Raw genomic sequence first — 21,894 nt, 5'->3', positions numbered from 1 at the left:
TTAACACCGACTGTGATTGTATATGTCTGCTCAGGAATGTGGGTATGGTGACTAGTCATGGGTGCGGTGTCTGGTCACATAGGCACACAGCTCTGAGGAGACAACTACAGTTCTTGAGGAGACGCCTGCCCTTCTTCCTCTAACAAAGGGGAGACGGGAGACGCCTGCCCTTCTTTCTCTAACAAAGGGGCTATTTAAAAGAGAATGAGAGAAGATGAGAGACATTCAAATGCTATCTAGAGGGAGGGAGTGCTAAGTCTCCTTGCTGGAGAAGATGGGATGGTCACAAGAACATGAATCACCTACAAACCTGCAAGACCACCACATTCCAGGAAACGGACTGATAAGCTAATTAACATACGAAGCGGGGTTTAGGTAACAAATATGTATAGGCGTTAATTGAATATTCATTTGTTTCATTGTATAAATGTGGGATGGTTCGTCACTTCGGGTATGCACGCTTGTGGAGGAGCGATCCCCCGTGCATCTGCGCGCAATAAACATACCTACTTTATAACTTTCGAGTTATAGGGTCTAATTCCGCACGTCAATATGAAGACTGCCTCACGTGCTACAAAAACTTCTCTTTTCCCTCTCAGGTCCCCCCTTTAAAATTCAGGTGGTTCAAGGCTCAACTGGAGTAGAAAACCTAGGCTTGCCAGAGCCTAACAGAAGAGCACCAAGTCAGTGCAGTTCACTCTGAACTCTTTCCTACATTAGCACTTGCTGCTAGCCTTCCCGTGGCGTAGGCTGAGTGGGAGAAAATGTTTTTATTGCCTTTCCCTCTAAAAAGGCCCTATCTTTAGGAACTGCAACAGTGGCACCTGGATATATCTGAGACCAAGACAATTCACAGTCTGGCTACCAAGTCAGACTTTGATGCCTGGCACCTGAGAGACCAGTACTGAAAGCCAGCAGGGAAAACAGAGCTTCCTCAAAACAGGAGAGAGTGTACTGCTGGCTCCTAGTCTTTCCTGCATTACGTGGGGCATACGGGGAGACAACTGGGAGTCATTTTATGTACTGCCAAACCCTGCCGAGGTTTGAGCTGCTCCTTGCATGCTCACAGAGCGAAGGCAGACAGTGAACTCAGGAACGGCTGCCAGTGATGGGAGAGGGTGTGAACAGCCACTGCTGTGATTAATGGCTTTCTTGCCAACACATAGTCCATAATTTGCATTGCTTGTAATCAGGTAATGGAATCTCTCACTTTCTCTCAAAGACACTCAAAAAAAGTGTCTTTGCTCTGCTAAGTTTATTCTGTTTAAACACATAAAACAGTCAATGCAGAACACCTACCTGGCTCCGAAGATGTCTTTTTTCGCTAGATCAATGCCAGAAACCACCTTTACCCTGAGGATACGAGACTCCTCCTGTTAATAAAAAAACAGGTTTAATGTTTATTCTGTAATTATTTTTAAGATCAACAGTTTGCAAAAGGTTAAGCAATGAAAAAACTCTCAGGCTTTAGACAGCAGGAACCTTCCTTAGGTAGGATTTTGAAAATAAAAACCTCTTGGAAGGAGCTACACACGTTTTATAATCTGCTACAGAACAGTTCAAGTCCAAACATGAAGAGCATCCAACTCCAGTCAGAGTGGTTAAGAGTGAAATAAAAGTAGAATAAGAGTTGGTAACAGTAATAACATCATAGTAAGTAACGTAACAATAATAGTAATAAAAGTAGAAGACAATTTGCTGAACAGGTCCATTTTGAATCCTAAATGATCCATATTCCACAGAAATTCATTCTGCTTAGACTCTAAAACTGTCTCTTCAAACACAAGGGAAAATACTCATAATATTTCTGCCCAAAAATACTAGTACACCTTGGTCAGAGAGATGTCTGCAGTTTAAAAAAAAAAAAAAAGGGTGCAAGGTTAAAAATAAATCTGTGAAGTCACATTCTTTAAACCTTTCTCATCACCTTGGTATATACAACTTCCAATGACACATTCCAATTTCTGAAGATGTGTATTACTAGGACTCAATCTAATGCTCAGTTTATCACTTCATTATGTTAAGCTCCTGAGGAACACTGGTATAAATGTTATTTTTTACTCCCCCCCCCCCCCCCCCCGTTTGACCAGTTTATTTTTGCTACACAAAGAAGCCACCAAAATTATATCAGGAAAGGATTCTACAGAAACAGGTTCTGCAGGCACCTGTATCAGTTATACCTTTTTCTCCTCAGATAAGCCTTCCACAACTGCAAGATCGAAGATTCAATTACAGTAATTTGAGACTCCATTCCTTGAAGCTTGTTCAGAAAACAATAACATTTTGCAGGAGCGGTCTGCAAACTGGGACCATGCGCGGCAATCAGTTAGCTGAGGGGAATTTGCTCGAGCTTGTCTAGACAACAATTAACATGATGAGGCATGTTTGCAGAGCACAGGGGGGTGGGAGACGGATGGCGCCAAGGAAAGGTAACACCTTGCTGTTAATTGATGGCAGTTAACCACCAATCAGGGATTGCCTAGTATGCAAGGCTTAGCTTCAAGAACCAATCTGTTTAAAACGCGCACCTTCTGAAAGTGTATAAAACCTCGTGCTTCTGTACAATAAATTGACATTTGCTTGCATCAAGCTGCGTCCCGTCTCTTCATTCGCCGCAAATTGGTGACCCCGACGTGATGCGTTTAAGGATCTGACGTGAAGGGCTCTCGAATCGCCTGTCTGAGCGACATGCAGCGAATCCCACAGAACTTTGACTGATCTGCTGAAAGGAAGCAGGAGCCGGCCAGAAATCCCTCCGGAGTTGAGAGGTGAGCTGTGGGAAATCCGTAATGGGGAACCAGGCTTCGTCCCCAGAAAGAGACGTATATGGACTCATGAAGGGTCTTCTAGTCAGATCAGGGAGTCCGTGCCTCAGTTTCCTCAAATGGTGACCCCTATGGTGGTGTTCCGAAGCCTTGGAAGAATAAGGACGGAAAAAAGACAGCTCGTGGAAGAGGGCTGCGTTCCGGAGGAGACGGCTTGGCTGAACTTGCTGTCTGGACCAGGCGGACAACCTAAACCCCGAGGATAACACCTGTATTCATCGAGACAGGTGAGCAGCCAAGAAACTTTAGAGACTTTGAAAGAATGAAAGTGTGCACATACAGCAGCCAATTGTATGATGCTGCCGCGGAGGGGAGCTCCGTGTCGGGAATGCATTTAGCATCTTGGTGGCAAATTCTGACTACTCTTTGCCAAGTGTGGACTAATTCTACTAATGGTGCTAAAGCAGAGGAAGCTGTAAATTCCACCGACAGCGCGACTCTTCTCAAGACACAGTCAGCGATGGCGATTCCGTCCACACCTCCTCTGCCCCCAAAGCTTCTGTCACTGATTGCAGCGACCCTCACAACACAGGACCAAGCACGGGAACAGGACAACTCGGACAATGATTCCATTGACACTGATAAACCTTTTGATCCAGGTCCCATAGATCTGGAAAAGGAGCTAGACCTTTCCCCCTCCCCCTCGTCTCTCCTAATGCATTGATTGTACTTCTGGGGAGGGTGAAAGGGAGTCTGAGGGATTGGTGGCAGGAATGCAAGTGGGAAACACTTCAGTGATGGGTTTTGGGAGTCGCTATGGCATGTTCAGTATTTTGTCAGACAAATCAACCTGCAGAGTGGCAGCCTGTGCAATACGAGGCTGTTAAAGGGTTAAGCAAAGCAGTGCGGGAAGGGAGGATTCGTAATACATTTGCTATGTCCCTTCTTGAAGTGATGGCAGAGCCTTATACGCTCACACTGCATGATTGGAAGTCATTGCTTTGTATGGTACTAACTGATACAGTATATGATGTGGTTATCTGATTTTTGTGAGCTACGTGTAGTGGCCTTGATTGAAAACCTTAATCGGGGAATTGCTGTTAACTATGAGCAGTTGGCTGGAGAAAATAACTGTGCCGATTCTGTGACTCAGGCAAGGTATCCCAGGGACAACTGTTTGCAAATGAATGAGATGGCTATTAAGGCAGTCAGGATGCGGGAGTCTTGCCACAGTCTTGCAGGGTCCTAGAGAGTCACTAACTGTAATACTAACTTGATTGATTGGCTTCAGAATATTTTGCAACAAGTCGAGCAAGAGGAAGCTCAAGGGTTGCTTTTAAAACAACTAGCTGTGATAATGCCAATGAAAATTGTAAATGGGCAACTTTCACAATCGCAACCCCAACATGTGTCAAATGATTGTAACGCAGAACTCACAGCAGACTGTAATTCTCAGGCTGAGTTCTGGAATGCAGCATAACAGATTTTTGCTTCTCTAATCTCTTCTGTAAGAATAGTACACGCTTTTAACTTGCTTAGTAAATTAGGCTGCTAGCTTGCTAAACAAAGTAATACTACAAATACTGTTCTTTTTTTTCTGGCTTATTAACAGATGTTCATTCTGTCCATCATATGTTGCTACAGAACCGAGTTGGTATTGATTTTTATTATTAGCACAGGGACACAAGTGTGAAGGCTTTGATAGGATGTGTTACGTGAATCTGAGTGACCACTGTGAGTTAATTTACAAAAGTATCCAAAACTCAAAAGCCTTAAAACAAAGATCTGCAACAGAGCCAGGGGCGGGATGCCTTTGGTCTCTTCTCACGGCTGGGAAACTTTGGGCCATGACTCAAAAGTATTACAGGATTTATTATAATTATCTTTAACCACCTTATTGATGTTTGCCTTACGTCTCCCGTACTTTTTTTTTTTCTGTATCCAGTGTTTAGTTGATTGTAACATAAAGCAGGTCATGGTCACCCAGCTACATACACCCTTTGCCTCCTTGCAACTAACAAGCAAAAAAAGGGGAGGATAGAGAATGTCTGAGGAGATATACAGGAGAGGAAAATGGAGAATATTTGACCTAACAAGAGATGAGAGAACAGCTAGGTATTGTGAAGGAGAATAGGAAAGATAAACATGGTTATCTAGTGTTTAATGGGTGTCTGCACGCTTGTAGAGATATATAGCATTGTAACTGCATGAATGATTCCTGCCCTGAGCCTGGTGGAGCATACAGCTGCGGTTTGTGTCCGGGCTCAGAGATGTAAATAGGGGCTTCTTTGTTACGGTAAAAGTGTTTCTCTTTGCATAAAAAAGAGAGGGAATGAAGGGAATGACCCCAGAGGTATGTTCAGAGAAGGCATGCTATGTTTTGAACTTTTTGACTGAACCAGTTCTTGTTTGGTGTGCCCTTCCACCTATGTATAATGTTAATCCAAAAGAAGATGATACTGTTTACACTTTGAATGTCGATAATTGTCTTTCTGTAGATGTTAATGTAGTGGGAGGCTGTGATGGGAACGTGTCGCAGCGGTTCTTCTCTTATCCGGAGTAACAGCAGGGAAAGCATTAAAGAGTTAAATCACGTTGTTTGGTAGGCAGTTAAGAATGTGAGTCAAAATTGCCACTGCTTTTTGTTGTTGGTTCAAGGACATGGCTGTGAGGATTCTGATGGTATGTGCTGCGTGGATTTTAGGCGCCCCATTGCAGCAACATGTTATCAAAATCTGAGAAAATGTCAGCCTTTTTTGGCATTCATTCAATCAATTGGCAGTATTGTTTGTTTGCTATTACCTTGGTTGCTGTCATGTTTGCAAGGGCCCTGCAGAACATGGCAAACCTGGCACTAGCTGCTCAAAAACAAAAAGGGGAAATTGTAAAATTGTATGGAATAGAGACAGTGGGTTATTTTGACACTGATAATATGTCTCAGTTGCTTTTTTATTTGTTCTATTACTTATACCTTGTTTTTACTTGTTCGGTTCCAAAGGTTCTTTTTGTGCAACAGGAAGGGGGAGATGCAGGAGCGGGCTGGAAACTAGGACCATGCGTGGCAATCGGTTAGCTGAGGGGAATGTGCTCGAGCTTGTCTAGACAACAATTAACATGATGAGGCATGTTTACAGAGCACAGGGGAGTGGGAGACGGATGGCGCCAAGGAAAGGTAACACCTTGCTGTTAATTGATGGCAGTTAACCACCAATCGGGGATTGCCTAGTATGCAAGGCTTAGCTTCAAGAACCAATCTGTTTAAAACGCGCAGCTTCTGAAAGTGTATATAAACTGGTGCTTCTGTACAATAAATTGACATTTGCTTGCATCAAGCTGCGTCCCGTCTCTTCATTCGCCGCAACATTTTCCCACAGGTTTATGCTGGCATGACCACACTATGCCTGGTCTATTTGCTTTAGATAACAAATCTGTGTCTTGCTTCTAGCTAGCTGTATCTGAGATTTTTGAGATTACTAGGAAGGTCAGAAACCCCCCAGAAGCAAAGCTGTACCTGACCAGCCTAATACCATTCCCCTGGAAGGCATCCGGAACAGATTACTTCAGAGAATGAAAAACAAAAGTTTCATTGAACCTGCCTGCAGGGTGAGTTTCACCCTGACACACATCTTGCCATAGTAACTGTGCTACATTAAAACAAAAGCTTGAGGATTTAAATCCTTTCAGAAAATCTGTTTGTTGGTATTCTTTCCAGCAGCACTTAACACTGTCCAAAGCAGTTTCTAATTAAGAAAACAGAATTCCTTCCTAAAGGAGCCTAAAGCTTACCAGAAAGGTGAACAAAACAGTATATGAAAAAGAACAATTCAACAGACTTATCTTAGTGGATATTGAATACTTCTGGGTGTTTTTTTTTAATGTGTCAACTTTTTTCTATCTGTTAATGTCAATATAACATGTCTGGTCTTCTAGAGCAGTTTTAATAGACAAAAGGCAACGAACTTGCAAATTGTGATCATGAAAACACCTTCATTAAGAGAAAATAGGATAGCGAGGGGGAGAAAAAAAAAAAGTCAGAAATGCAGACTATTCTGACCTTACTGAAGGAGAACTGGAGGTTAATAAGTTGTAATACTAAGTAGAGAGGGACAGAAGGAGGGATTTCTGACAGTTACTATATTATCAATGCTACTCAGATTTCCTCCTACAAAGGCCCACATCAATTTCGCTATAGCAGCATCTTATTTCTGCACTAAAATTACCTCTGCATAGTAACTAAATAAAAAAAAAAAATCACAGAGCAGGAGGAAGGATCCCTAATTCAGGTTTTGTACAACACAAAAGATGATGCTCCAGACTACCTAAATAGATACTCATATTTGAAGTTTCACTTCAGACTAAGTACACCAGAAGATATGACTCTGTTCCCTCCCTGCATGTAGGCTCCCAGCCTCTGCCAAATACTTAGTTTTACCAAGCAGAAACAGTGCTTTTGCAAATGTTTGTTCAAATTTTCCTATGCATGAAACATACACAATATTTTAAAAAATAATTAAAAGCACCTCAATTAGTAACAAGGCCTTACCCATCCACCATCAACGTTTTCCCTTCAGTAAGACGCTTTGATAACATCAATTGTATACAAGGAGCAAGGTGATTTTTGGATGATGGAAAATTCTTCGGCAGAAGATGACACTTTATATATAGTACTCTGAACCATATGAGTTAGCTGTTCAGACAGCTTGTCTGTAAAATAATTCTCTTGTAATGCACTGAGCTTTTCTTATCTGTACCGTTTTGTCTAAAAGCATTCACAAAAGCAGCATAACAACACAGCTACATTCATGTGCACACAGACACATAAAAAGCATAATAAAAGCATATTCCAGCTCATGTGACTACACAAAGCCTCAAGTTATATAGATGAAGGGTTCCCAAATTAAGCGTGTTTAAGCATCACCACAGGTAGCAGCGGGTACCAGCAGCAGCTCCCAGCTCTCCTGGCTGACACCTCGATTTTGTACTGTCTAATCTCCACCTCCTTAGCCGAATGCTGCCGGGGGCAAAAAGGCAGAAAAAACTTAAGATTTTCATATTCTTATGCTTGCTCCTTATGTCCCACTTTCCTCATTTACCTCCAAGTATGCTGTATTCTAGGTAAAGAGAGGAGTTAAATTTTCACAGCAATAGGGAGGTAATCTCACTTCACTGTCCACCAAAAAATCAGGTAAAGGATTGCTTGCCTAGCCACAGCCAGAGACCTGAGACAGAGCATCAGTTACCTGACACCAGTTTCCACCCACCCTCTTCTGAAAAGACTGTATAAGAAGAGAAAAATAGGATTTTGGTTGTTTTTTTCATCTAAACCCAAAGCACAACAACAGAGGGTAGCCAAGACAAGATCACTTAACATGGAAAAATTCGGAGTGAGAAGACCCAGGATCCAAACCCCAAATAAAGGGATCCCTTTGCAGCTTTGAGCCCAAGGTAACCTTTAGTTAAGTAGCACTTACACTTGTTGAGATTAAGGATGCGTTTACACATACATTTCTTTCAGTAGAAAGTGCCAATTTAAACACCTCTCCCTCCAGTTTATTCCATTCCCACACAAGTTTTTCTGCACCCAGGTCAACACCTTGAGCCAGTGGAGCCCACAAACAACATGCCAATGAAACTGAAGACAGGAGGAGGAATAAATGGACAGCCAGGGATGACACGTAGATGGACGCAGTTGCTTAAAAGCCAGCACTGCTGTGCAAAGATGTATGTGGCACCAAGACCAGAAATTCAAGGCTTCGGTCTACAACACCCACCAATATTCTGCTGAGCTTAGAAAATGCTGATGTGGCTTTTATTTTTACTCCAAATACCAACATTTCCAGGGTGCAGAAGTCCTTACATACAAGCAGGAGAATGTCTCCACTGAGTTCTGCGTCACCTGGACACATCCTCTGGATTAAATAAAGCCAAAGACTTAACCACTCCAGAAATAGCTAACTATAAACCAAGACTACTTGCTAGTAAAGCTAGTGCCTCTTGTAAACCTTGGGCTCATTACTCACCCTTTGCACAGGGCAACTGATGCCTCTGAAAAGTAATTACTGACCTGAGCCAGTAATCCAACAGAGCCAAGCCCAGTACCACCTTAAGTACCTATGTGTATGCCCACCAGCACCCAGTGCGCAGTCTGAGCTGGCTGCATTTAGTAGGCAGGGAAAACCCCAGAGACAAGCAGAGAATGGGGTAAGGAAAGAAAGTGGGAGGATTAAGAAGTGATGTGTTGCAAAACTATGGTTCCTGTTGGGGTCCCATGCATGGGAGATGGGGTCCGCAGTGAGGCTGAAGGATACCTGGAGAGACATAAGGTGGGAGTCCTAATTTGCAAAATGAGTAAATGAACAAGAACATGCAGAGCAGGGTAACAAGGCTGGTCAGAAGAGAGACATTCACGAGCACAGCTCTGCAGGGACTTGTATCAGGGAACTAGACATACAAACCACAGAAGCAGAGCTCCCCAGCGAGTGACACAAGTGTTTACACTCGCTTGGTGTGCTGATCACAGACTGACCTCCAAAAAGGCTTCCAACACCAGCACAGCTGAACCATCATACATATTCTCCCTTGAGCATCAGACACAGAGTGGAAAGGGATCCTAGACAGGTCCCTGACCACAGCAAAATTATTTTTTTTAGACTTAAAGGCACTTGCTTAACTAGCCTGTGCGTATCAAAGAAACAGGTGCCATAAGGCAATACTGTAATCATGAGTTCTTTACAGATAAATAGCTTTAGGCACCATGTGAACTGACATGCCACTGAGCAGAAAGACAACCTTAACCTGTCTAGACAACAGCCTGATACACACAAATCCAGTAGAACACAGTTTATTGGCAGTTAAGTATCTTGACTGAAAGACTTCATGAGTAATCAATCTTATCTAACACATCCCCATAGTGTGTTTTTCCCAATACAAACAAACTTCCATTTTCTGGCAACTGTACCTAACATCCTTTTGAGTCAGTAAGAAGTGGGAAGGGGCAACCGCTTACCACCCCACAAGGTGGCCAGGCTTCAGGACACAATCTTGGGCTACTCCTCCCTCCCTGCCTCCCTCCCCGCACACCCAAGAAGCCAGCACCCACCCTCACTCGCTCAACACACCACCCCATCTTTCCAATGGCAGCCAAATCTTCCTTCTTGCAACATCACAGGCATCAGGAGGCAACAATGTGCAAGTGGGGTTCGGTAAAGGGAAGACCAGGCCAGGAAAGCTGAAACCACCTGACAGAAACACTGCCCTTACTGGAGGAATTCAGCTGTTTAGAAGCCCCTTGCTGCTTGAGGCACCATTCCCAGCACAGTCTAAGAAAGAGGCAGCAGCACACAAGACCACTCTAGAAACAGTTCATGGTCCGCAGTCCACACTGGCCCACCCTAACCTACCCAAAATGAGTTAATACTTGGTGTTCCAAGGTCACTGTTCAACGCTGTACATTTTCACAGCTTTGCTCCATGTCAACAGGATGCAACCTTTACACTGGCTGCATAGCCACACCATTTCCAACAGCATCTGCACTAAAATGCAAAAGGGAATATGGAAATATTTGAAATCAACAGTATCTGTTTTCCTCTACCCACTTCCCCAATATCATGGATGTGAGCTTTTGACCTGGATTCCTTCCTCTTAATTTTATTTAGTAATCACAGAGAACTGGTGCTTAGATGATTTAAATGCTATGACACTGACAGTGGTTAATAGCAGCAAATTATCATCTGCATCCATCTTTAAATCATTTTTTGTAATCTTGCTACATGGATATATAAAAGGTGCTCTTCTGGTTCTGTTCACAGTTGAAATACATCAAAGAGAAATACTCATCTGGTGGCAAGACTAAACTGTATCTACCTTCTGTGCAACTCCTGCACTGCCTGAAACAACTGGTATTAGCCACTGACAAACGGCAAACCAGATGAGATGGACATTAACTGCAATTTTTGTATTGCACTGAATCCCGTTTGTTTTGAAAAGCAGATAGCCTAAACTTCTTTTTGAAATGCACTGCTTGAAAAGGAAGTTAACCTTGCCCCACAGAGAAATGTTTATGTCGTTTTAAAACCTTGCCTGTAGCATACTAAGCCTGGAAGGGTCTCCTTAAAATGCCAAGTGCTGCCACTCCCCAGTCTGCTCCAGTTGAGCAACTCGACAGCTCCTGATTCTAGAGGCCAGGGCACGCTCCTCCACAGCACTGACACCAGCTCTGGCACAGCCCTGAAACTGCATTCCTCCCTCGCTCGGTTTCTTTCAACTACAATGCAGAACATGTCTCAGAATTTAAAACTATGTTGCTCACAGTACTCTAACTAAAAAATTTTGCAATGCTCTGCTAGGAATCCAAAGTTGTGCATGCACATCGGGATGGCTGTCTTTGCTGGCTCTTAGCAGTTAACCAGTAAAATGCTAACATTTATGAAGCCTCACTTGTCAAAGTTATTTATTCCTATACTTCTTCTGCCCTCACCCCTCTAACCTCAGCCTACCTCGCCTATCACAGGAGGGGTGCCATAAAGTGCTCAGTTAGGCATTAACGTTGAGTTCTACTACTAATCACATTCATACTTATTTCTGCTTTGTCCAATGATTAACATCAAGTTTATGTATTCTTGCTTCCCTGAAAAATGTCAGAGGTTACATAGTTTTCTTCTTTGCTGAAGGATAACCTTTACAATGATTGTGTTTTCTCATCTGTAATTCACACTGCCATTTTAGAAGACTTAGCCGGTTTAGGTGGAAGCAAGCTATGAAGCTGAAAGCCCATCGTGCAGCAAAAACTAAACTTCAACAACAACGAACAAATGCCAGGTCACCTCAGAAAACAGGCAAGAGAATGCAGATGCATTTACAGACTTACAAGACTTTTGTATGTGTATTTATATGTATCACTCACATCATTTTTAAACTAGCACCACATGCACTTCCTTCAGGTGCTCTGAAGAGCACAGTCATTTCTAACACCTATTAAAGCATTCACATAAAGAAAACTTATTAAAAAGTCCTCCTGCCCTGGGATTAACAAAATACCCTGGAGCTGGGACGTTAAGGGAAGAGTTACAGCAACAACAGGGAGAGAATGTGGGCACACAGTGCCCTGAGCTGTATGCTTCTTCCCTACCAGCGAGGATGTAACACCACCCCTCAGCTTCGCCCCTGAAGAGAATAATGCAGGAGGGGTAGCTTAGTCCACACAAGCCAAACCAAAATGGATATGCTCTAAAACCCAACCCAAACAAGTTTTGGAATGCACATCTCTATGTTCTAAATACACATAAAAAGAAATCAGCAATATGCATTCTGGAGTAAGAAGGAGAGCTGTAGACTTCAACTTCCTATAGGGCAGAAAATCCCATGATACGTTTAGAGTATGCATTAAGAGAACAGCACTGAAATAACAATCAATATGTGTATAAAATTAGAAGCTTGGCTTTTTAAAATGAACAGACAAGTGTGAAAGGCACAACATTTGGATCAATGCAAACCAATACTTGAACAGATGCCATGCAGACCAGAGAAGATTCAACATTTAACATGTTCTTCCACAGCTACCTTATAAAAGGTATATAAAACTAAGTCAAATCCCTCAAGATGAACAAATTTCCTTTCACGTTTTCCAAGTCGCACCGAACCCCAGCCAGCCTTTGTCACACCCACGTCGGGACACCTGAACCCGGCTGTCGCCCAGGCATCACGCCGCAGTCCCAGCGCCGGCACCGAGCGCCGAACTTACCGAGCGCTGCCCGGCTGCTTCAGCAGCAGGGCCGCGTCCCCGGGAGCGCGCCGGGGGCACCGGCCGCCGCCGCTAGGGGGCACCGGCCGCAGTCTGGCTGACGGGGGCACCAAACGTCCATCACCAAGGCAACGAGGTGAAAGGACAGCAATCTAGGATTTCACCTGAAGAAAGCTTAGCATGAACCGCGGCGGGGGAGTGTTGGTTTGGTTTTGTTTTGTGAGGCTGTTTTTTTTTTCTCTCTGTGTAGAGACATTTTTGATTTCAAACCAAGATAGGCGTCGGCAAGGTAAATTTCCACTAACTCTAAGGAGAGAAACCAGATTATACAGGAAAGTTACCTGCACACAGACACTCTGTGAATCCAGTTTCACCCGCTGTGTACCTCATCTCTGTTCTTATTATACCTGAAAGTTTGCAAAACATAAAACAACAGATCTTTAACTCAATATTCTGCTTGCAAAACATGTCAGAATGGAAAAGACAACAAATCTTTAACCCAAGGTTTTAACTGTTGGCACTTTTGTTATCCTGAATTTAAAAAGAACACACAACATGCAGAGCCCCTGGTGTGCTGGACATGTGAAAACATACGGTCACCCAAACAAGCTGCTCTTCAATTCTCCCTATTACTGTGAAAAATCAATCACACTTTCATTTGTGTGTTTTTGCACTTTCAAAAGCACGCTTTCAAAACAGAGTATTTGTCATCTACTTGAAAAAAGAAGGGCAAAAAGTTTTTGACAGCAAGACTAACATTAGGCTACTAAATCTTTTAGCAACTGAAAACATGGATGACCAAGTTAGATTGCAGAAGAGTCATGCCGATGCTTACTTTGATTTGTTGGCGGATTAAACCAACCCACATTACGGCTGAGTGGAACAAACCTCATACTCTAGGAAGCTATTCTGCATCAACCTCTTACACAGAGTGCTACCAGATCAGATTATCCCATTCTGACATACAGCCACCTACCCAACACCAAACAACATGATGCAACCTCCAAGGGAGGCCCGAAGCAGGATGCCTGGCCAGCAGCCTGCTGCCATCACCCCAGGGTGAAGCTGGCCACCCTCACGCTGACCGAGCAGAGGAAAGCTCGCACTCCTGCACTGCCATTCAGAAGTGAGAAGTCAGTCACCATACTAATGTATGTCACTACCCGTGCCACCTCCCAACAGCACAGGCAGCTGGAGCAGGAAGAACTCTGTTCTCTTTCTGGAGATACAGGGAGAGGAGGGGTATCCAACAGCTCAACCTCTGGGGACATCACAGTGACCTTCTGAAGGCCACAGAAAAAGTACCTGCTGAGTCTCAGTATAATTCTTGCAATATCTTAATAATCTTGAAATTTGTCAGTGGCAATTTTGCAAACAGTCTTTGATAAAATCTCAGTTCTGCAACGAAAACAAACACATGCGCTAAGGGTATGAACCGCATCTCCAGTCTCCTCTGTGAAGTTCAGCACAGGAAAACAGTCAGAGTAAAGGTCGCTGGGTTACAGCCACCTACTTACCTGGCTCAAGCATGGACATCAAAATCTCCTTTCAGGTAGCTTCAACACAAGCAACCTGGGAACACTGCTCAGATCTTCCTCCCTCCAAGTGTTGATCCTAGTCCTCCTCATGAACTCCCACACTACAACAAATTGTGCCTTTTCTACAGAATTCCCAACCCTTGCTGCATGATGCAATGTATTTCAAAAAACCCACAAAACAAAACACATTACTTTGTCTAAAGCCGATCTCATAGCAAATAAACCTAGAAGCTCTTGGGGGCAAGACTACCATGTAATTTGGACAACAGAGACCCCCCCGGCTACACAGAGCCGGCCAGCTGCCCCAAGCATGACTCCAAGCCAAGGCGAGGGCTGCCTGTGCAGCACAGTGGTGAAATCCAAGATGAACCCAAGTTCTAAGGAAATCAGAGCTCTGCAGCTGAGCAAAACCTAGCTTCTTGTATTCACGTGATGACGCCCCGAGCACAGGAGGACCAGCTCACCTTAATGCTAGAGCAAGTGCGTATCCATCAGCTCGCTGCAACCAAAGTGGGCGGCAGCTCCCGGAGCATGCTCCTTCTGCAGCGAGTCTGAGGGGCTGGCAGGAAAGACAAGGGCTTTAACCTCACAGAGTGGTCACAGGAAGCCAAGCTCCTCCAGGCCACATCAGGCTAAGCTTAAAAGGCTCCGATTATCCCACAATGCTACAAAAACTATGGAATTGCATTTTACTGGCTATCTTACTAATGCCCACCAGAGCATTCACATCAACAGACCAAGCAAACATTAGTAAGCATTTGAAGAACCAAAGAGTTCGGAGAGCTGTGGGAATCAATCTCACATGGCAGAAAAATACTAAATGTTTTACAATAATGATTCAAGTCTCACCTCTAGGACTTCAGATCTCTAGGAATAGGTACCATATTCCTGTTTTCCTTGGCCAGACTAACACAGCTTGGGAGGAAAAACAGCAGGCAAAATTTCAGAAAGGCACATGTTTGCCTTGGAGGAACAGAACCACCATGCTGCTCTTGCATGGGGACAAAACAGCACACAAAACCGAAGTGAGTTAGACATGCACATCAGGAGTAGTGCACAGAGTTCAAAGGTCCATGCATATCAGCAACAGGGTTAGCAACCAGGATTCAAAACTCCCAGCCCTACGTTGAAAGCACATTATGAAGAAACAGGCTTAAATCACAGTACTGACCTCAAGAAAATCTGTCTGCAAGGTTTTTTGTTGGTTTTTTTTTTTTAAACATGCAGTAAAAATAAGTGTTCCAGGTGAATTGTGACCTATTTTTATAAAAACCCGTTGAACTCCATGCAGCTAGATATACTTGAGCAATGTGAGCAAGCATGTTGAACCAGGTCACCACCTGTGGTCTTTAGAAATGCCTAAGAGAATGCAAAAGAACTTTCAATTAATGGACTTCTTGTACTACACAAGACTATTCTCCTTATTTAACGCTTAGACCTATTTATATCACTCACTGAAGGAATTCATCTAACTGGCACGTAGTTTTCTGCATAACCTAATTCATTAAATCTCCAGTAATCTTATGCAGATGTCTTCTAGACCCAGCTGTGCCAGTCAAGAAAAAAGTTCTTACCCAGCAGCTTGCTTTCTGGTCTTTAACACTGCCAGAGGTTCCCATCTCCCCCCTTCCCACTGACAGCAGAGACCATAAGAACCAAAAGAAGTCAGGTTAGTTCCACCAGCCTCATGCTCACGCGCACTCAGAGTGGTGGCTGGGAAGGAGTTGCGACCTCTGCCAAAGTGACATTCCCCTTCACTTGCTCCCGCTCTGCACTCAGACTCTGTGATTACTTGGATTTCCATCTTCTTGGCTCTTCCATCTAAATAGGCAGCCACTGGCCTAAATACCTACTCCTGCTACAAATACTACCCAAAGAACTACCCCTGAGAAGCTTGCAACATAACAAGTTTGCCATAAGAAGCACAACAATCACTGAGGTCTGCTTAACTTAGCACCATTTTGTGGCAAGTATCTCAAAGGAAAGAAAAAAATAGTGTAGCATGAGAAAAGACAGTACATTTGCTGAATCACCTGTATGCATCACAGATTTATGGTATAAGAAATTATCTTACTGAAGGAAACTTCAATCTGCTTTTCTCTGGGCAAGCCAAGAGAAGTATGTAATCTTCGATGGTAGCAAAGAAACAGGAAAAGCATTTGTTACATGTTGCTATTAGGAAGATAAAGCTTTGACTAGGAGTTACTGGTGCATTTGCAGAAGTCTGTGACCTGAAAGTGACCCTCTTACATGGACTTAAGCTTTAAAAGGAAAAAAAATAATTAAAAAAAAAAAAAAAAAAATCAACAAACAAGAACCGTTCAACCTTGATCTTACACCAGAGATCAGCATCAAGATCTTCTGCATCCAAACTGAACGTTTATTGCAAGTTTAAACACAAAATGCATAAATGAAAATCTGAAGTAACCTCTTTTCCTTCCCTTAGGAGATACAGAAATTCAGTCGATTCATTAAAACCTCAAGCTTTTATTTAAACAAAAATCTAACTTTCTAGCATTCAAAAATAGCTCTTCCAGTATGAACTACCATAAAATAAAGAAATTATGTTTTTACATGTGGGATGACTACACTATGCTGGCCCTGCTGCTCGTAAAAGCTTTGCCAATCAGAGAGTGAAACAAGGTCACCTGGTTTAATTTCAGATATTCATTATCCTCAGGTCAATGTCCGGACAGATCTATTACTTTCCAGCACACAGAAGAAAGCAGTACTTCAAGACTTACAAGTCAAAAGAGAAACACACACAAAAACAAATTTCCCCAGTGTATGCCTAACAATTTTGCCTAGTAATGAAGAACCATCTAAATTCCCAATTAAGGGCCTGCAGTAAGAAGCCACAGGAAGACACAACAGACTTGTTTTCAAAGCATCTTTTCTAGCATGACAATTAGGTTTTTACCTTTCACTAAGCCAATCTTTGAAAGAATTAAATTTTTATTTAAAAAAAACCCCAAAAATAAATATCTTAAAGTAGCAAGTTTTGACATAATGAAATCCACCAGGCCTTTAAAATTCATACTTTTTTGAAGTGAAACCCTGTGAATTACACTTAACGGAATCCTCTTAATTTTTCCTGTGCAAAGCACCACACAAATCCAGCTTTAACTGTATTTCAGACTACCACTTCTCATAAAAATCCACTGATTTGTCAGAAAGCCTCCATGAGTAAGCAGTGTGTAAGACCTCAAAGAGAATCACAGAAGGGATGTGGCTGGACTGACCTCGAGCTGATCTCTCCGACCCTGTGGCTCACAGCCAGGCAGCCCCAACAGCTGCTGCACACCATGCCTGGTACATGTGCACATCTCCAGGGGAGGGACTCCACCACCTCGCCAGCAATGCACTGCCTCACACAGCCCGGGCGGGCACGCTGCTGGCTCCTACTCAACCGTGCCATCCTCCAGGACCCCAAGGGCCTTCTCTACAGAGCTGCTCTGCAGCTCGCCAGGAGCCATCCTCTCCTGCAGCATGGGGCTATTCCTGCCCAGCTGCAGCACGTGCATTTCATTTGCAGAACTTCACGATATTCCTGCTGGCACAGCAGTTTCTCCAGCTTGTCTGGGTCCCTCTGAACGGCAGCACAACCCTCCAGTGCACTAACCTCTCCTGCCAGTTTGTATCGCCTCCATCTCAAAGTTTGCTGACAAAGAACAAATTAGACTGGGGCACAAAAGGGAAGGCAGTGCTTTTAAATTTAAAGAATAACAATAATACTACAAATTGCAAGTTGGAGATCATTAGGAAACAGATAAAAACAGAATTCCCAGAAAAACAACTTCAAAACAACTGTGGTCAGGAATCAGGTAGATAGGAGAACAGGTTTAAAACCGCTGTGGTTAAGAATCGGGCAGGTAGGAAAACATTAAGCTCAGATTTTATTTGTAGGCAATGACGTGCAGGGCTCCAAGGAGATACAAGCTAACCTGCTGGACAAAGGGCAACTTGTACCTGCAGGCAACCGAGCGCCATTCTGGAAAAGGACAGCTCTTGCTGCTGCTAGGAACACTTACCCAGGTAGCTGTCGCTGTGCTTTGTTACTCCTCATGGTTTGCAAAAGCTTTCCACATCACCCAGAATAGCACCAGGTGCTCCCTCGTAACACTACTGTTAAGTGTTTAAAGTGAATTTTAATACACACAGCATCCTCACATCACTACTATTGCTACTGTTGCAAGAGTCAAAACTACACTGAAGTTCACCAGATTGGTGAATTTGGGAAGATTTATTTATTGCAAACCATCCTGGGAAAAGCACACAGTAAGAATAAAGCCTGTCTGAGCCTTTGCAAGTATCACTGTGTTTACATCCAAGGAAAAAAAAAAAAAAAAGAAAATTCTCAGTACGATTCTTCTCTAAGTAGCTATTACACAAAGGAACGACTGTCTCAGGACGTACCCCAGCAACAGAAACTCCTGCTGCATTTTAGGACTATTTCAGATAAGGCCAGATGGAGCGAGTGTTACGAACCCTCTGCTCGCAGAGCCAGGGGATGCCCCAAGTAGCACTGCGTGACCACAAGCCATCGGATCCTAAGATTAACTAGAACGAGTATGATTTCAATGCTGCTGCTCCAGGTTCAGCACACATTCATCCACTAACTGTCCGACAGCAGGTGGTAAGTCTTTATGTCTAATATGTCTATATATATATATAGGTACACCTATACGTATCTGTATATATGTCTCTCCAGACACACAATGCCATGCCTGTACCTGCAGACCACACAGCACCAGGAGATGCTCCCAGGCAGTGGGGCTCTGCCGCCTGCCCTGGCACTACGCATGCTCCTGAATAGTGTCTGAGCACAGCTCAGGAGGCAGCACGGGATGGGAACCATGCCCAGCACAGTCTGCACGTGGCAGCCTTGGACGGCAGCGACTTCAACAGCACACACACACAGACCCTTCTGTGCCCACGGGCCCCAGTGTAATGGCACGGCCTCAAATCTGCCGGCACACACACAGGCAATGACTCCTATGTGCAATCATGTATGTATACAACAATAATCAGCTGTAAGGAGGCGGGAGTTTCCTACGCATACAGGAATAAATCATTATATATACAAAAATCCAAGGAATTACCAAATCAAAGTGTGTGTTATCTTGCTTTCCATGACCAAAATTTTAATTCTTTTTGGCATTTGACCAGACTTAAGACTTATGCACTTTGTTTGCAATACAAACATGACTAACAAAAAAAACAAAAAACCAAAACCACAGTTCAGAAGTGGGAATGTAGTTTTACCAGTCAAAAGAAGATCATTGATGTGCTTATGAAACGTTTACAATTTTGTTAGATGCTTAGAGGTAGGGTTTGGTTTGTAGGGTTTGGTTTCTTGTTGGTTTTTATTTGTCTGGGTTGGTTTGGTTTTTTTCTTATATATAATTATTACTTATAGAATTAGTTTTTCATGGTGGAACAGCAGTATGAGAATATCTCTAGAAGATGCTCCTCCCTCACAGAGGAAATAAATCCACTTTCTGATGAGCATTTGTTCATTTTCTAGGAAAGGAGTAAGATGTTCATGAGCAGAATAAAACTTGAACTCACCTACATTTCTGTGAAGGCCACACAATCCTAATAAAACTGATGCACACACACCCCACCCCAAATTCAACAGCACTGTCAGTTTAATTAACTGATGTTCTGAAACACTGCAGGAGCAGGAGAGCTTTGACCAGAACTGGAGTGGTACCTACAGCCCAAGACCCAGCCCATGCCTGCTGAAGTAGACCAAAACATTACTAGAAGCACACCGAGCAGAGCTGCTGTATTTCTGCAGTGCCCAGAGACCTCGCTGGGGCACAGTCCTCATTTCCCCCTTAGCACTGCCAAACAGAGCAGCATCTGAGTTTGCCAGCAGTGTGTCCAAGCATGCACAAGACAGGTGAGACACACGGCAGAGGGGAGCAGGTACCTCCAGCTGCTTGGTGCTGCTCATCCTGACCAGCTATTAGCACTGCCAAACTAACAGAGGAGCCCTGTCCTCAGCTGCACGTGTGACACTACCCAGGCTTGGGCACTTGCATCACACACAGACTTGCCCCAAGGAACCTTTGCATGCAGCAGAACTGAGTGGCAGGCAGATGTGCTGCAGGTATCGGCTGGTGAGAAGTGTGTGTTTCCTGGCAGAAAGGGATGAAATACCTTTCTCTAGACCACAACATGAGAACATTTCCTTAGAAACTCATTTGCAAGTAATAACCAGTGCTGGAGATCCAGATGTTTCTCAAAAAGTGGGACTACAGCTCAGATTAACATAGTCAAATATCTTCCTTAAGAGCCTCTGCAATGGTCAACAGTTAATTTTAGAAGTTAAGAATGGACTATTCAGCAGCTAAGCAGAAAAAGACAAACATCGTAAGAAAATGACACCTTTTTGACTCATGTTATGCTCATTATTGACATGTGTTTTATCCCTGCCACTTCACGTGCTTTGAAATTCAACTTTAAAGATTCTACCATTTCATATGATACCCTGAAAACAAGTCTGAGATAACACCTTTCCCGACACTACACACGTGATAGGCTGTTAAACCACACTGGTGGTTTGCTGCAAGTCATCAGGATTTCCCCCTCACTTACCACTCTCTGAGGAAGAGCTACTCCCATTCCATGCAAGATGCTATTTTCTTATACACATATTCTGATAGACCAAACCTCAAGATACTTACATTTCAGAGAAGCAACTGCTTCCTATGCACATAGGATATTCCAGACATCTTTTGTTTAAAGCATGTTTTACAACAATTCTGTTACCTTCTTTAAACTCTCACTGACAACTGAGATTAAAAAAAGTCAGTGTTGATTATTATCATGCCACAGGTTAATGTTCACACTCCCTCAGTGAAAAGCCTAGGAAGTGGCTGCAGATAACTGAAACAACTGGTATCTTACAGTTTTATGCATAGAAGATTTACATTCACAAGTATGGTGGTCATCAGCTTAATTATTTTTTTTTTTTTTTAAGACATGTAAATCTCAAATACCTACTGAACTTATTGCCATTTTGAAAGGCTGATTATGCATACAAAATGCACAAAAGATCCCACGTCAAATGGGGAGGTTTGGCTGTATTCATTCCAGTAGCCTAATTAGTTGCCAACTGATCACACAAGCATGTTTATGTAACCACAATCTATATTCTTGTTAGATATTTAATGATTTTAGACCATAAACAGTCAGCTTTATCACAGCTGCACTGTTTAATGACTGAATAGAGATTCAATAAAAAGATAATCCAACAACGAACTGTGCTGGGAGGCTCATTTCTCACCCAGACAATGGCAGTGCCCTGTTCCACAGCTGCAGCACTGGCGGTATCACCTGGAGAACGATCTGGAGGGCAGGTGGGGAACAGGACAAGGAATTCCTTAAATAGCTTTTGCCAGAAAAAAACTTTGATAGCAGGAAAACTACCCTAACTGACAAGAAATGGCAGTGAGGCTCTTAAAACATTAAATACCTCTAAAAGGAGAGCCCCTTACTGCACCACTTCAGTTTCAGAAAATACTGTATCAGGCACATTTTCAGAATGCAAACAGATACTTGCCCCTTTAGGATCTGTTGCTCTGAAGATCTAACACTGCTTTAGCAGAGGGCAAGATGAGCTTTACCTTGGTTCACTGAAATGCATAAATTAAAGCTCTTGTTTTCAAAAGACTTTGTAGAGATGCACAAGCAAAATACTGCAGACACTATACTCGAGCCTGACTGATTCCACACACACTTTACATCAAGAAGAGGGAAAAAGCTCTTGAAAACTGAAAATCTGGAAAAGAGCAAAACAAAGAAATATCCAAGTTTTTACAAAGTTTCATTTTTTTTCTTC

General features: G+C 43.1%; 1 protein-coding gene across 7 annotated transcripts in view; it reads right to left on the bottom strand.

Annotated features, from left to right (window-relative positions):
* Nucleotides 1–21,894, bottom strand: part of LOC121080522 (E3 ubiquitin-protein ligase NEDD4-like) — a 187,704-nt gene that overhangs the window by 144,052 nt on the left and 21,758 nt on the right. For all 7 annotated transcript variants that reach the window (XM_040578585.1, XM_040578587.1, XM_040578588.1 and 4 more), the window contains exon 2: nucleotides 1,300–1,373. In XM_040578585.1, coding sequence (XP_040434519.1) covers nucleotides 1,300–1,373 — 74 coding nt within the window. The remainder of the gene's footprint in view (nucleotides 1–1,299; nucleotides 1,374–21,894) is intronic.

Source organism: Falco naumanni, chromosome W (genome assembly GCF_017639655.2).
Source record: "Falco naumanni isolate bFalNau1 chromosome W, bFalNau1.pat, whole genome shotgun sequence".
NCBI lineage: Eukaryota > Metazoa > Chordata > Aves > Falconiformes > Falconidae > Falco > Falco naumanni.
The sequence above is the reverse complement of the archived record's forward strand: the minus strand, read 5'-3'. Positions and strand labels throughout refer to the sequence as shown.